This window comes from Protopterus annectens, chromosome 4.part0 (genome assembly GCF_019279795.1).
Source record: "Protopterus annectens isolate FY-2018-M chromosome 4.part0, PAN1.0, whole genome shotgun sequence".
Classification (NCBI taxonomy): domain Eukaryota; kingdom Metazoa; phylum Chordata; order Ceratodontiformes; family Protopteridae; genus Protopterus; species Protopterus annectens.
In genome coordinates, this window is record NC_056733.1 from 911,608,270 (window position 1) to 911,625,334 (window position 17,065).

The window sequence follows — 17,065 nt, forward strand, 5'->3', positions numbered from 1 at the left end:
TTTCAGGAGTTGGCCGACCGGCACTTGTGAACTTTCTGCTTCGGGCACCGCACGGCAAGAAAGAGTGATGTAATGGCGTCGGCTGCATGTTTTATACCCCTGACAACCTGACATCATGGAAGAAGGGACAGCAACCGACACAGGACCCAAGACTTTGTTAATCAGGCTGACTGAGGGCTACCCGCAAGCAGATAACCCAAATGTAATGACCAACAGGTGAAACACGAAGAACATCTAATGAATGGTTGATTTTGCTAAGCTTGTAATGGTTTGCAGACAAACTGCCCCATACTTATCTTATAACGTATGCACACAGCAGACTGACTACAGAGTACTTAGAGTTCTATTACAAAATAACTGTACTTCTCAAATTTGATACTCTAAACATTCTGTAGAAATACTGTACAAATCAAAGTCTCCATTACCTTAATGGAATACCATTCTCAGGTTCCCTATCAAAAAGAACTGTCCCACAAAAATAACCCAGTCAACATTTAATCAGAGTGCACGTTTGACCCCATACAAACCTGAAAATGTGCTCAGTATTTCTTCTGAGACAACTGGTGGTTTCAGTGCAAGCTCACAGATGCTGAACTCACAGGTGAGGGGCAGGTGTCCCAAGTAGCGATAGCGTCTTCGCAGCTCCTGGAAGAGACAAAGTATTCAGCTTCTGTACACATGCACTGTTGTAATTAAAAGCAGGGTCTGCAGCATCACATCATCCCTAGCAGTATTCACTGGAAATCAAACCAAAGGTGCTATTTCACCTAGTGAACCGTGACAAATTAACTGATTGTGGCAATGATCAAGATACTGTAGGTATCCCTACACAAAAATAATTTAGATATACAGCAGCAATGTCTATACACCTGCTAATCTCAGCAACCACAATACCTATCCAAGCTCCCAATACAACAATGGGTGGGAGTGTGTACTAAAAGGCAAACCAATCACAGGCCAATTTGGATGCGTCAATGATACAACCAGTGTTCAGATAACCTAAAAAGAAATGGAACAAACATTCCTTAAGCATAGTACTTTTCACAACAGCATAACATGCATCAGCATGCCCATTTTCCCCCTACACATTTTTCACCTCACTGTACTTGCCAACTACCAAACCTCATTCAACTGATGACCATTTGTTTCCTGGTCCTGGATATCCTCAAGTGAGGGTGAGAGCTGGCTGGGAGAAGCAATCATACAAGCAGCCTCAACCATGGTTTGTGCCTTTACTATCATCGCATCAGAGGCCCCATCTCCTATTAAGGGCTGCAACCTGATCCTTATACAGTCCTTTTCCTTATTAGTGCACACTACCACACACCCACAATGGCGGCTACAGTAATCACCCTTGGTGGTCAAAAGTACAGTTGTGTACCTACCATAAACGTAGATGTTAGAGTGTATTCACTGTTGCAGTCATTACACTTGGGTTATTCTGCTGGCAGGCTACCCACAGTCTGCCTGAATTCCAAAGTCCATATCCGGCGTCGGTTGCTGTCACCTCTTCCCTGACATCAGTGCGCCAGGGGTATAAAAGATGCAGCAGATGCCATTTTCTTCAGTTTTTCTTGCCCCAAATGTCAGGTGCCCCCAGAAAGGTAGGCTAAAAAATTATGCCAATAAAGCATGCAATAAAATAAAACAATCTTCATCTACAAGCAAATACACCACATAGGTTGTATAGTACAGAAGTCCCAGCAAAGAAAGGGGGATGGTGGGTGGGTAACCTGGACTGCAACAGTGAATACACTCGAACATCTACATTTATGGTAGGCACACAACTGTACTATGTTCATTGTGTTTCACTGTTGCAGTCATTACACTTGGGTTGAATCCCAAAGCTGAGGTTGGGTGGCTGGGCCTAAATAGAATTAGGAGTGGCTATGAAGCCCTGCAGCACTGAAGTGGCAAAGCCTGCTCTGGATTTAGAGTAAAGAGGTAAGTGGTAGTGCTTTGTAAAAGTGTGCACTGAAGTCCAAGTTGCAGCCTCCAAAATGTCCTTAGTTGGTACTCCCCTGAGGAAGGCCGCTGAAGTAGCTCCTGCTCTGGTTGAGTGTGGCCTGATGCCCGTAGGCACTGGAATTGCCATGTTGAAAATAGCAGAAACGAATGCAGTGGGCTATCCATTTGGAAATAGTCTGCTTTGAGATAGCTTTTCCTTGTGATCCTGCAGGATATGCCACTAACAGTTGCTCAGACTTTCTGAAAGCTTTAGTTTTGTCCAAGTAGAAGCGTAGCTGTCTGTGCATGTCCAAAGAATGTAGAAGTCTCTGCCCCTTATTCTGTGGGTTTGGATAAAAGGTAGGCAAATGTATTGTTTGATTAAGAGCCACACCGGATACTACCTTAGGCATAAATGTTGGGTTTGTCCTCAGAGAAACCCTGTCCGGTTGGAAAATTATAAAAGGTTCAACCGCCATTAGTGCCTGTAACTCAGACTCTTCTTGCTGAAGTTATTGCTAGGAGCAGAGCTGTTTTCCATAAGAATTTTATCTCAGCTGAATTGGCTGGCTCAAAAGGAGACAGTGTGAGTTTTTCACAGACAAAATTGAGGTCCCATGGAGGTATTGGTGCTCTTCTTGGGGGTCTTATGTTTTTGGCCCCTCTGAGGTACTGCCTTAGTAGTGGATGTGAAAAAATAGGTGGGTCTATATTGTAATGAGCTGAAATGGCAGAGGCATGAATTTTAATCGAAAAGGATAGGCCTTTGTCCAACATCTCAGTTAGGTATTGTAAAAATCTGAGGAATATTTGGTACAAGCATGTCAATTCCTTGTGCCTGGTTCCATGCACAGAATCTCTTCCACTTTTCTGCATATGATTTTCTGGTGCTGGGCCTCCTGGCCTCCAGAATAACATCCATAACTGCTTTGGAGAGAGGTGTGTTCTGAATGGTTACATTATCCACCATGCAGCCAGATTTAGGGTTTTGAGCTTGCTGTGCAGTATAATTGTTCTGTTGGGTCAGTAAATGAGGAATTTGAGGCAATGTCCAGGCTGGGCCTTGAGACAAGCTTTTTAGGATTGGGTACCAGTGCTGGCGTGGCCAGTCTGGGGCAATCAGGATCATTTTTGGCTTCTCTTGCCTGACCTTTAGGAGTACCTTGGGGAGGAGAGGTAGTGGAGGAAAGGCATATACTTGTAAGGTTTTTCCAGCTGAATGATAAGAGCATCCACTTTCCATGCTAGCTTGTGATAAGTCCTTGTCCAGAATCTCTGTAGTTGGCAGTTGTGAGGGGAGGCAAATAGATCTATGTCTGGGCATCCCCATTCCCTTGTTGTTATGCTGAAGATTTGTGGATCTAGTTTCCACTCGTGAGGATCCATGAGGTTTCTGCTTAGTTCATCTGCCAGAGTATTTGTTTTTCCTGGCAGGAATTGTGCTTGTAGGTGTACTTGATAAGTCAGTGCTGTGTTCCACAAAATCATGGCTTGTCTGCAGAGGGGGTAGGGAATGCGTGCCTCTCTGCTTGTTTATGTACCATATGACTGTAGTATTGTCAGTCTTTATCAGCAGTTGTCCTGGTTGAAGCAGATCCTTGAAAGTTGTCAGTGCATTTTGAACAGCCAGCATTTCTTTTAGATTGATATGAAGATGCATTTGGCTTGTGGTCCATGTGTCCTGAATACATTTTCCTGCCATGTGGGCCCCCTAGGCGTAATCTGATGCATCTGTTACTGTCTGCCTGGCAGTGGGTAAAGTGAAAGGCTGTCCCTTGTTGTGGTGACAGGCCTGTGCCCACCATCGAAACTCCTGTTGCAGGCAGGGAATGAGTGTAATTAATTTTCCAGGCTGTGGCAATGTTGAGTCCGAACACTTTTTAGACACCATTGTAGTTTCCTCATATGCAGTCTTGCATATGGAATTAACAGAATGCAGGATGCCATGAAGCCCAAAGCCTGCAGAATTTTTCTTGCAGATAAATGGGCTTTTGTTGCCATCATTTCGAAGTAAAAAGTCAGTTGCCTTTGCCTGGCGTTAGATAAGCCATCTGGGCAGTTGTATTTAAGCTTGCACCCAGGAATATTATCTGTTGAGAGGGTACTAGTTTTGATTTCTTTTCGTTTACTGTGTACCCTAGGCAAATTAGCAATCTTTTTTACAAACGCCAGATGTTTTAGTAAAATGTCCTTGTTCTCTGCTTGAATAAGGCAGTCGTCCAAGTAAGGATATATCTGAATTCCTCTGTCTGCAAAAAGCAATTACTGGTGCCAGGCATTTTGTGAAGACCCTGGGTGCAGTAGATAAGCCAAAGGGCAGTGCAGAGAATTGGTAGTGCATTGAGCCAGCTATGAATCTGAGGTATCTTCTGCAAGACTGTCTGATTGGGACATGCAGGTATGCCTCTTTTAGATCCAAAGTTACAATCCAAGCCTTCTTGCCTAACATGGGCAGAAGCTGCTGCAGTGTCAACATTTTGAATTTTGGAGCGTCCAGAAAAGTGTTTGGAATAGACAGGTCCAGTATTGGTCTCCAGGCTTTGTCCTTTCTGGGTACCAAGAAAAGTCGTGAGTAAAATCCTTGTCCCTGCTCATGTAGTGGTACTCCCTGAATGGCCCTCATGTCCATGAGGGATGAAACTTGCTTTTGTGCCTCTGCCCATTGATTGTGTAGCAGGTCTGGCATGCCTCTTGCCTTTGGCAAGGTGTGAAAGTGGAACCTGTAGCCCTGAGACACTATATTCAAGACCCATTTCTCCTGGGTGATCATGTGCCAGCTTTGTGGAAAAAGTGCTAGTTTTCCCCCTAAGGGAGCTTCCAAAAGGTAAGTGCTTGGTACTGGTAGAAGAAAGTCATTGGGACTGTTTCCTATAAGGTTGAGAATTGTCTTTGCCGCTTTTGGAGGTAGAAGCACCCCATTGTTTAGGCCTGTATGAGCCTTGGGGCTGGGATCTGCCTCTAAGGGCATCTGTACCTGCCTCTTTGTGGCCTGACACTGGAAAAGACCAATTTTTTGAAGGCCAGTTCCTGCCAAATCTGGGTGGCTGTACCTGTAAGAAATCCTTAACTGTCTGCATAGATTTTGCTTTATCCTCCATTTTCTTCAACACCTCTTCTGCCTTAACACCAAACAAAGTATCATGCTGTAATGGAGCATCTAATAATTTTCCTTTAACATGATCAGGCAGATTCTGTTCCTTTAACCAAGCATGCCTCCTAATCACAGAACCCGTTACAGTGGCCCTACAAGAAGCCTCCAAAGAATCAAAACCACATTGCAAAGTATGTTTTCCTACTTGTTCAGCTGCATACAATAAATCCTGCATTTCCTTGTCCTCTGGACATTCAGAGTTAGTCAACATTTTCTGTTTTAATAGTGACATTAGGTATTGCTGATATTTAAGCATATGAAATCGACAATTTAAGGCCCTTACAGCCAAAGTAGCAGAAGTGTAAACTTTTTTCCCCCATCTGTCCAGTGCCCTTCAATCTCTATCAGAGGGGACAAATTTTTTAGCAGTGGAAGCTTTGACTCCCTTAGGACCCTGAGATATGGTTTTTGGGTCTGCAGCAGGGTTTTTATATAGAAATTTATGGGAATCTGGGACCCTGTAGTATGTCTGGCTTAACCGGTGCAGGGGGTGGAGACAGGCCGGACTCTGAAAAAACATCTACAATGTCCAGAACAGGGGGAATAGCAAGGGGCCTGTGCTGAGGAAGTAAAAGAAAATCTCTGAGCCTTTTCTTAGATTCTGAGTAGTCCTGGCTCTCCCAGTGAAAGTGCTCCCTCATGGTATGCAGGGTTTCTCCAAAGGAGAAATCTTCAGGAGAAGAAGCTGAAGGAATAGATTCTTCGGCATCAGAATCCTCAGAGGGAGGAAGAGTATTCATGATTAGAGGAGGAATCAGAGGAAATGGAAACCTGATCCAAAGATTCATATTCTGTCTCTTGCCTAGGCCTCTTATCAGGAGGGGGATGGGAACCCCTGATCAAAGTAATAAGGTCTTCGGCCATTTTGAGCATTTGTTTTTTAGGCATGGAAGCCTATCCTGGAGAATGTTGTACTTGTTTCTTTGTCTTTAGAGCTGCTTTAGTCTTTGGTTTAGTAGCTGAAGATGGCTTTACATATAACTGAGTTGGTCTGGTCTAAAAACACCCTCAGAAGCCGATGCCTGCACAGTGGCTCCGGACCCATCTGAAGGAATTGTTTCCAAGGATCCAATACCTTGAGTTTCCAGAGGCCCAGTCAGCTCCACGTGGGAGTTGGAAGCGGCCTGTGGCTCTGAGGTAGCGGGCGTCAGGGGCTGCGAAAGTGCCTCACTGCGAACCGACAACTAGCTTAGCGGAAGCCTCATAGTCTGTTTTGGACCTCGGATGCCTGTCCTTGTCTTTGGTCCTTGCATTTTTTAGAAACTCCCGTCTTCGGTTGTTCCAACGGCATTGTATAATTGAATCTATGGCCGAAGTAATGAAATGCAAAATCGTACAGACGCTTTATAGTGCGTTGGTTAAATCTAGCAAAAAACCAACAAGCAACGTCGTGGTCAGGGCCTAGGCAAGGAAAACAGTAAGAGTGAAAATCCTTATGAGGTATTTGCTTCCCACAAGAAACAGAATTGTTAACTTTCTGACATCGGACTGGAGCAAGAAAAGTTTCCCCAATGGGGTACTTAGCTTTAATGAAGACTTCGGATCTAAAATTAGATTGCGAAAATCTCAGGAGTCGGCCGACCGGCACTTGTGAACTGCTTTTGCTTTGGGCACCGCGCTGCAAGAAAGACTGAAGAAAATGGCGTCTGCTGCATCTTTTATACCCCTGGCGCACTGAAGTCGGGGAAGCGGTGACAGCAACCAACACCGGACCAGGACTTTGGAATTCAGGCCGACCTGTGGGTAGCCTGCCAGCAGGATAACCCAAGTGTAATGACTGCAACAGTGAAACACAATGAACATCACTCACCGCTACACCATACCTGCAATGTCCTTCCAGCCAGGGACTGTGCTACTGGAAAGTTTAAGGTCTAACCCCTACCCAGAAGCCAGACATACCCACCCTTCCAAACCCAGATCTAACAAACACCCAATTCACTAAGTGAACTCAAATCACCCAGCTACACTCACGGCTCTATCCAGGGCATCAGCTTTTATATTTGTTTACTAAAACTTCAAAAGTAATAGCTAGAGCAGTGCTGATAAAAAGTACCATTGTGTGAACATACTTAATGGCAGACAATCAAGTAGCAGGACGCCTACTACAGCATCATAACTAACATGGGAGTTTTGAGTCACAGGTAGATATTGCACCATCTGGCTAGACTCCCAGAGCTTTTGGATGTCTCTGCAAAGGTTGACTATACCATACCGCAGACACCAGAATGACATACTGACAGTACAAAGGGAATAAGGGTCCTTGCTAGCTTCAATTATTTTTTTGGATGACAGATGGTCAATGAACACAAGCCTAAAAAGCAGGCTGGAAATCTGACCTGCCCATGGGGAAGGAGAAGCTTTTAGTGAAGAAGGTGAGACTCATTGAAAAGATGTAGCAGCTTCACTCAACCTCTAAGGGGGGATGGTGACAGGGAGGTTGTACTGCAGTGATCTTACTACACAAGTATCTGCAATTCCGATAAAAAAATGCTGATATAAAACTTTCAATAAAAATCACGGCTGCATTACTGCACATGAAATGTGAAGAGAGCACTAAAGCAGTAAGAGATGCAGCAGACCTAATGAGGGTGAGCATGCATGCAGGACTGCGCTCGCAAAACTCAATCTGCTCCTTGACAGGATGCCTGCTTTGTGTCTAGAAAAAGTGCACCTATTAACTGCCATACATTTTGTAAAGAAAACCTCCTGAGAAAGGAAGCAGTAGCAGCAGTTACCATTGACGAATGTGCCTTAACCAGATTATGCTTTTTTTCATGATTACAATAAAAATATATCTGGCTAATTACTTACGATTTCCTTGTACACTGGCCTCTCCTACCTGCTGTGGAAGGAAATACAGCAAGTCTTATTTTCCATGACACTGTCACTTCTTGTGTGCTAAGACTGTTTAAAGGGACAGTCCCAGTTTTGCACTTCAGGCTTGCTTACATTTTTCACTCTTTCTGAGCATGTCTTAGCTTTAGCTGAGGGGGCTGGGGAGGGGTGCTAGCCAGAGTCATCTCAAATTGCAGATGCTCTGGCTCTCAGTTTGAGACCCTCAGTTTGACATATGCATTTTGCTGTCGGAGAAAATAAACTTTTCAGTGAGTTTGACCTGACTGCTTCTAACACTGCAGAAAGCAAGATTGATACAAGGCTGCCTTCCTCTCCAGAAAACAGATGGGAAGATGGGCCTCCTGACTGGTCCACTTTCTCTGAACAGTCCTCCCCTCAAAATGATGCCTCGCATACACACTAACTGGGAGATGTCCATAGTTAGTGGACACAGGACAGACAAGTCCTTACATTATCAGAGGCAAGGTTATCCACCAAGAGTTATGATGACAGAGTGAGAACAACTTGATTAGACAGTAAAGAGCATACTGCAGAAGTTTTATGAAAAATCTTGCAAGAAGTAAAAAGTTTACAGAATATGCCATGGAGCCCAGCAACAGAGAGCGCCTAGTGGATTTGGAGCAGAAATTACCTCCTGGGTCTGTAGGAAGAGAGATGCCAGCCTTCAGAGTGGCAGTTTTGCAATTTGTAAAACCATATCTAAATGGCATCTTATGAAATCCAGTGTGAGTGGGCTGTAAGTTTGACTTTGTAATTCTTCACAATTCCCACAGATTGGCACAAGTGAAAATGTCTTACCATAACGTTCCATCTGTGTTGTTCATCTTCTTTCATTCATCTCTGATGGGTTTGGTTCCGAGCCCGCAGAATGGAGTAGTCCTTTTTACCAAGCTCGCACCACCCAAAAAAACTTTCGAGCCAAGTTTCTACCCAGAATGCCCTTCTCCATTACCTCAGATCGAGTTTACTACAGAAAGAGAAGTAAAGCACCACTTCTGCGCAAATACCCTAGGACACCACTTGGACCCAAAGAATCCCACAGGAGCCTTTGGAGGGGAAAGGAGGGTGGGAAGTGATTAACACCACATATGGAACGTTATGTTAAGACAACTTCTTTATCTGATGTTAACCTTTCCATTCATCACTGATGGGACAGAATCCCAAGTGACCTTGAGGTCCGTGGGCGGCCCTTATGGAAGAACATTCCTGAGTACCACTGAGCCGAAGGCAGTTCTCCCTCTGGAAACCAAGTCCAACTTGTAATGACTGATACAGGTATGAGGCTTAGCCCAAGTAGCTGCTGCATGGATGTCATCCATGGAAGCCCTGGAATGGAAAGCTAAAGATGTTGCCAGAGATCAAGTGGAGGGAGCTTTAACTTTAGGCATTGGTTCATTACTGAGGGAACAGATGAAACTTACACAGTCCCTTAGCCATTTTGATAATGTAACCTTGAAAACAGCATCTCCCATTCAGGGCCCAAAGAGATGAAAAGCTGGTCAGATTTATGGATAGGTTTGGTCCTGTCTAGGTAAAATCTCAGTTGCCTATGTACGTCCAAGGAGTGAAGGCAGTCCTCTCCTCTATTGGCAAAATTCTAAAAGAACATTGGTATGTTAATGGTCTGGTTTATGGAGAATTCAGAAAACTTTGGGAAGGAAGGATGGATTCATCCGAAGTGTTACTCTGTCTTTACGAAAGACCAGATAGGGCCTCTTGATACACAATGCCTGCAGCTCTGAAACCCTTTTGGCAGACATGATGGCTACCAAGAATAAAGATTTCCATAACAACAACTTTAGGTCACACTTCGCAGCAGGTTCAAAAGGTTTTTGAGTCAAACACTGAAGGATTAAAGTGAGGTTCCATGGTTCTACGTGCTGTCAGACAGGAGGCCTGATATCAGAGGTCCCCTTGAGGAAGGCCTTGCATAGGTGTAAAGTAATGAGGGGTGCCATCTATACCATTGTGGAAATTAGAAACTGCCGCTAGGTGTACTCGTACGGTAGAGGCAGAGGCTCCATTATCAAAAAATTTAGCCAAGTATTGAAGCACTGCAGTTACTGGAGCCGAATACGAGTCTAGCATGTTCTCCTTAGACCAGATGGAGAACCTTTTCCATTTATCCTCAGTCTTCTGGTGGATGGTTTACGAGAGGCCAGAATGATTTCTCGAACAGGCAAGGAGAGATTAGCTTGCCTGGCAACTAATGGAAGTGGAGAAACCAAGCTGTCAGCTTGAGACTGGACAGATTTGGATTTGGGTGGCTCACCCCTTGAGGGTGAGTAATCAGATCTGGAAGTGGGTCCAGAATCCACGGCGGGTATACTAGGTGAGACCAAAGGAAGGGGAACCAAACTTGTCGAGGCCAGAACAGAGCTATGAGGACCACCTTGCATCTCAACTGAAGAGCTTTCTTTAGAAATTGTGGAATCAGGGGAATGGGATAAGCGTAAAGAAGTTCCTTGGGCCAATCATGGATTAGAGCATTCCTCGGTGACTCCCCCTCCCGGGGGAAGTAGGGCGAAATAGCTGCTGCACTTGTTCGATGGGGACGCGAAAAGATCGCAGCAAGGCTGGCCTCAGTGGCTGAAGATTTCTGTCACCACCTCGGGATTTAGGGACCACTCGTGAGGCAGGAGAATGCATCTGCTCAGTTTGTCCACAATTACGTTGGTGCTCCCCAGGATATGCTTTTCTATCAGAAAGTTGGAAGCTATCACCCACTGCCAAATTCTCATGGTTTCTCAACATCGGGGTAGGACTTGGTTTCTCCTTGCTTGTTGATATACCAGACCACTGACATTGTCTGACTGAACTGCAATTGTCCCGGAAGGGAGAGCCAAATGAAAGGCCTGCAACACTAGCAGCACTGGTCTCAGTTCCGAAACACTGATATGCAGGTGGGCCGCTGACATGAACCATATGCCTTGGACTGTCTTTCCCTGGAAATGCCCCCCCACCACCCATCAGGGAAGCATCCATGGTTACAATGGCTCTGGGCTTTGGGGATTGAAATATGAGACTCCAAAGTTCTATGTCTGGCCCAAAGGAGGCCCTGTTAGCAGGAGATGATTATTCGAATCTGGTAACAGAGGGGGTGATAGGTTGGGAGCCACTGCAGAATCCACATATGTAGCTTTGCTAAAGGCACTATTGGAATTGAAGCTGCCATGGATCTTAAGGCCTGAAGAACTTCACTTGCTGAAATTTTTGTTTGACAGAGTATCACTCGGAGCTGGAGCCTCAAATCTGTGGAGTCTGATTTGCCAATGATACTAGACAGGACTGGGTACTGAACACTGCTCCAATGAATTCTATTTGTTGTGTAGGAGTAAGGTTTGATTTCTCCCAATGTATTATTCCCAATAATTTTGCCAGTGACTATAATGCAGTGCTGTTACCAGAAGATGCTTGGTCGGGGTGGTGAGGAGCCAGTCGTCCAAATATGGAAACCCACTGAATCCTTTTAGTCTCAAGTGGGATGTGACCACTGCCATGCATTTTGTGAACACTCTAGGGGCTGTAGAGAGACCAAATGGCAGGGCATGAAATTGATGACGGACAGGCCCCTAGTTGGAAGCGAAGCAGACTCCTAGAGCATTTGTCCACCTTGATGTGGTAATACGCATCCCTGAGATCTATCGAGCACATCCGATCGCCTTCTCTTAAAAATGGGAGAATGGACTGAACAGTGACCATCCAGAATTTGGTTTGGGTGACTGACTTGTTTAAGCTGCTGAGATCCAAAATGGGTCTCCAGTCCCCTGTCTTTTTTGGCACCAAAAAGAATCTAGTAAAATCTGGATCCAAGTTGGTCTGGTGGGACTGGTTGGATGACTGAGACAGCTTTATTATCTCTGAAGCTGCTTCTTCCCTTTGACTGGGTGGAACGTCGGGAAGTTTTCTTAGACGATTTGGTTGACAAGAAAGGGGAATGGTGTAACATCTGGTGATGATATTGTGCACCCAACAATCAGTGGTAACAGATTGCCAGGCAGGTTGGTGCAGGGATAAAAGACCCCCTGAGTGCTTCCAGAGGTAAGCAATCAGGCTGCCCCTCAGCAGCGTTGGTAAGGCTGTCCAGAGAAGGAATCCCTGGAGCCTTGATTACGAAGACACCCTCTGCCTCTATAGGGGTGTCTTCCGGAATGGTTACCCCCCTCTGCCCCAGGGGGTATCACCATGTATGGCACGGAAAGGACCCAGAGATTTTTTGTTCCACGTTTTCCCACTCCTTGAATTCCTAGAGAAGGTACATTGAGGATTGGAAAACTGTACGCCTACGGCAGACAGGGTCTTTCTATCTTGCTCGCACTTGGCTAGCGTGTCTTTCACTTTGGAGCCAAAAAGGGACGAAGCTTCAATGGGAGCATTCAAAAAGGAAGACCAAGGGATCCGCGAGGTCACAAATGCACATCCAGGCATGACTCCTCAATGCCCAAATCTGCTGCTCTAGCCGCCCCTTCGGTCGCATGTGAAAGCAACCTCATGGACGATCGATTCCAGGGTTGTCCCTGACCTCGTCAGACAACTGTCCTACGAACGTCCCAGAGAGTTCGGAGATAAAGTCCCTCTGGAGCCTCATAAAATGTGCCAAACAGTTCAGAGACCGTACAGCAAAGGTCCCTGATGCAAAGACTCACTTCCCAAGTCTGTCCACTGCCTGGGACACACCCTGCTGGGTAGGTGGACAGCGGGACTTTCCTCAGCAAAGTCCTTTTTCATGGCTGCCGCTGCCACCATAGCATCGACTGATAACCCTTTGGACCAATGCAGGTCGTCCTCTGGAGGGGAAATAATTTTTTCTGGTCTGAGGGATCGCCTCAATGGAATCAGGGTTCTTCCAAGCGTGCTGCACGATGAGCTTGTTGGCAGGCGGAGTCACCCAAGAGGCAGAAGGCTGGGCGCAGAAAGCCTGCAGGAACATGGACTCCTCAGACAAAGGGTTGGAGGGCTTCCAGTCACCTCTCTGCTTTAGCATTTCCAGGATGTCTCCGAAGGAGATATCCGGACGTGACCGAGTGGGACCCCTCACCATCATCATAATCAGCGTCTTCTGTTAAGGAATCCTCTGGTGAGTCCACATGCTTCTTCTTGCATATCCGTTTTGAAGGGGCTCCTCAGTGGGGTGTCTCAGGAGGATTCGGAAGAGCGGGTACCCTGAACAAGGGTGTCCTGTGGCTTCTCTGCTCGGTGTCCCAGGGGGAGTTCTGTGGCAGCTGTAGCTCAGGAGGCAAAAATTGGGGTTCCGACATCAAAGAAGCGTTTCCAGAAGCAACAGTCCTCTCCATCACATGTAAGGCAAGACCACCCAAAGAGTGATGGGAGCCCGAACAGAGAAAAACCTCGGGACCAGGGTCATACCCCACTCAGACGAACGCATCCCCTCAGATGGAGCCTCAAGCAGGATCGGTGTGGATACGGCTATCGGTGCAGAGAATGGAACAGAGGACAAAAATGGCTATGTGCCCCGGGACGAAGAGCCCATCCTCCAATCCCCCGATTGAGGAAGGACCGGTTCCACAGGAACCCAAGACCAAAGGGACAAACTGAGCCGGGGTGAGGTGCACTGTTGGCGTCGAGGAGATGGGTTCCAAGAAGGATGTCACAGCAGAAAGCTTCAGAACCAAAATGGTTAAGTGTAAGATGGAGTGTGTGGATAAACCAACCCAAGTCTTGCAGATGGATGGGTCTTAAAGTGTGGGCATCCCACTGGCTAACAGCTGGTCCACAAGACACACCACGTCGTATTCTGACAGGCTCCTGGTAGAGTGGATACTCTGGATGGAGAGTCAGGACAATGAATGAACGGGCTATACACCTGGCCCAGAAACGATCTATGGAAGGGGAGTATTGGGTCTACCGGCACCGAAGTCTCTAGTTTCGGGACTAGCAGTAAAGGCGTCAAACTCAGTGTAGTCGGGTACATCGGCCACAGGTGCCAAAGTTGAGATAGGCGTAGTGAGGTTTATAACTGGTGCCAGAGTCAGGACCGGTGCAGAAACTGGCGCCAGTATCGAAGGTTTGAGATGCTCGGAGCCGAGGAAGACAGAGCCGTAGAGGCAGATTTTTGCTCCGAAGACAACTTTGAGACCTTTGATTTCACAGGCTTGCCCTGATCACCCGATGGTGAGGAGGGAACAGAGTGGGACCTCTGTCTTTAGTAGGAGGGATTGTGACCTCCATCACAGAAATGGCCTCTGAAAAGGGAGACAAGTAACCCTTTCAGTATCAATTTTTGCACTCATTAAGAGTGTGTTGACAAACTCTGACAAATTTCACACGAAGGCTGCACCGAAAGGTGGGGCACTCCCAAACAGTATACACAATCATGAGAATCACTATTAGGTAACTTGCCATTACATGAAGCACAATGCTTAAAACCTCAAGTACCCATCTTATCAGACAGCTTGATAGACACACCACAGGTCAACAGTATAACCAGTTAGAACAAATAAGTCAAACACCGTTCAAAGAAGTCAGTTGTACAAATACAGTAATATGTAGGAGAGAAAACAAACACCTTACTAAAAGCCAAAGCTAACAGGCTAGACAGAAAATACCAGCTATGGTATTGAAGGAATACCACAAGGGTAAGGGAGGAAAGGCCGAACCAAGAATGTTACTAGTTTACCAACGGTAACAACGGGTAGAGTAGAGGGGAAAAAGACAAGGTCAGACAGAAGAACACACACTAGAAATACTATTCGCTCAATAAAAAATGAAAATATAAAAAAATTTTCCACACAAATATCAAATAAAGTTCCACTATCTGAGAGCTTGGCTGAAATGCGGCTTTACAGCTATGCGGCAAACGAGATCTGAGGTAACGCAGAGAAGAGCATTCTGGGTAGAAACTTAACTAGAGAGTTTTTTGGCTGGCAGGAGCTTGGTAAAAAGGCTGACTTGGTTCCGAGGGCTTGGAACCAAACTCCAATCAGTGATGAATGGAAATAAGATTAACATCAGATCAAATATTCTCTTGTTTGAATTAAGGATTCTCTTCTTGCAGTAAGAAGCCGATCATCTCAAGTATTGGGACACCTGGAACCTATGTGGTCTGAGATGTACTGCCATCTTTGCAAAACATCTGGTAGGCACTTGATGGAAGGGGCTGTGTTCAGACTAAATGGCAGGCCCCTGAATGGAAACAAACTGGCTCCCAGCTGGAAGAGCAGATACCTGTGCAATCTTCATATGATAAGCATCCTAAAGGTCTGGAGCGCACCATCTACTACCCCACTCACCACAAGGGGGAAAGCAAAAAAAATATCAATGAAATCTGAACATGTTTAGATGGTCTGGTGAAGCTTCCGGGAGGACTAGCAGCTGAGAAATTTCTTGGGCTGCTGCCCTTTTTTTGCTGGAGTAAAACATATGTAATAGACTTTTACAAGGGACTGGCTTGATTTGAATGACCTTGTATAGCTTCTGGATATTATTCACTTTACCCATGCATTTTCATGATGGTCATCCATTTGTCTATGGCTCAAAAGACGAGCATCCCCCTGTGGGCCTCCAGATGTAAGCAGGCAGGCAACATTTCAGGAAAGTTAAAAGGGTTCATCAGTTAGGGTCCCCCCCCCTCTGCCTCGGCATCAGTTAGGGTCCCCCCCTCTGCCTCGGCATCAGTTAGGGTCCCCCCCCTCTGCCTCGGCATCAGTTAGGGTCCCCCCCCTCTGCCTCGGCATCAGTTAGGGTCCCCCCCCTCTGCCTCGGCATCAGTTAGGGTCCCCCCCCTCTGCCTCGGCATCAGTTAGGGTCCCCCCCCTCTGCCTCGGCATCAGTTAGGGGTCCCCCCCCTTTCCCTCGCCATCAGTTAGGCCCCTCTGCCTCGGCATCAGTTAGGTCCCCTCTGCCTCGGCATCAGTTAGGGCCCCCCCTCTGCCTCGGCATCAGTTAGGGCCCCCCCCCCTCTGCCTCGGCATCAGTTAGGGCCCCCCCCTCTGCCTCGGCATCAGTTAGGGCTCCCCCCCCTCTGCCTCGGCATCAGTTAGGGCTCCCCCCCCCTCTGCCTCGGCATCAGTTAGGGCTCCCCCCCTCTGCCTCGGCATCAGTTAGGGCTCCCCCCTCTGCCTCGGCATCAGTTAGGGCTCCCCCCTCTGCCTCGGCATCAGTTAGGGCTCCCCCCTCTGCCTCGGCATCAGTTAGGGCTCCCCTCTGCCTCGGCATCAGTTAGGCTCCCCTCTGCCTCGGCATCAGTTAGGCTCCCCCTCTGCCTCGGCATCAGTTAGGCTCCCCTCTGCCTCGGCATCAGTTAGGGCTCCCCCCCCTCTGCCTCGGCATCAGTTAGGGCTCCCCCCTCTGCCTCGGCATCAGTTAGGGCTCCCCCCTCTGCCTCGGCATCAGTTAGGGCCCCCCCCCTCTGCCTCAGCATCAGTTAGGGTTCCCCCCTCTGCCTCTCAAAAAAAGCAAGCAGCAAATCTGTAGGAATTCTGAACCAGACACTCTTCCCCATCATATGATTCCTGGAAAAAGGTCTTTGAGGGTAAGGGAAACAAACTCCAAATGCAGACATGTTACCTCTTGCTCACTGACAGTTTACCTTATGTTCAAAAAGAGATCTACTGAAAGGGGCATTAAGAAGGGACACCTAAAGTTGTCCGCAAAACTGCGCAATGCAAAGTATGACATACGGCAATGCCAGCACCTGCTGCTCTCAATGCTCCATCTGTTGCATTGGAAACTAGCCTCATGGTGACATTAGTTATGGACATGGCAGCCTGCTAAGCCTCCATTGACTTTTGCCTCTTTTGTCTGAAATCGCCTAAGGGATTGTAACAGTTCCTTAGTTACATCCTTCTGGAATTTGCAAAGGAGTGACAATTCAATGGTCAAAAGGAAAAGTTTCCATAGCATATATGTGCTTCCAAAAATATTCTTATTGGCCTGGACTACTGTAGGATGGACACTGGAGCTTTTCTTGAATAGCTCTTTGTGGCTGCTGCAATGACAAAGGAATCAATCCACAGGAGGGCTTTGTTCTAGTGTGGACAATCCTTAGGGCAGGATAAGTACTTTATCTGGCTTTCGTGGAACAGGTTCTGTCACATCAGGATCCCATCAAGCCCTCTACTATACAACACTGATTAGCTTGTCAGGAGGCAG

The 17,065-nt window shown here is 46.7% G+C and overlaps 1 protein-coding gene across 1 annotated transcript in view; it reads right to left on the reverse strand.

The window, feature by feature from the left end:
• The window catches only part of RNF10 (ring finger protein 10), a 2,146,785-nt gene that overhangs the window by 895,215 nt on the left and 1,234,505 nt on the right, over positions 1-17,065 (reverse strand). Inside the window, exon 11 of the mRNA XM_044069816.1 lies at positions 528-645. Within this exon, the coding sequence (XP_043925751.1) occupies positions 528-645 (118 nt within the window). The remainder of the gene's footprint in view (positions 1-527; positions 646-17,065) is intronic.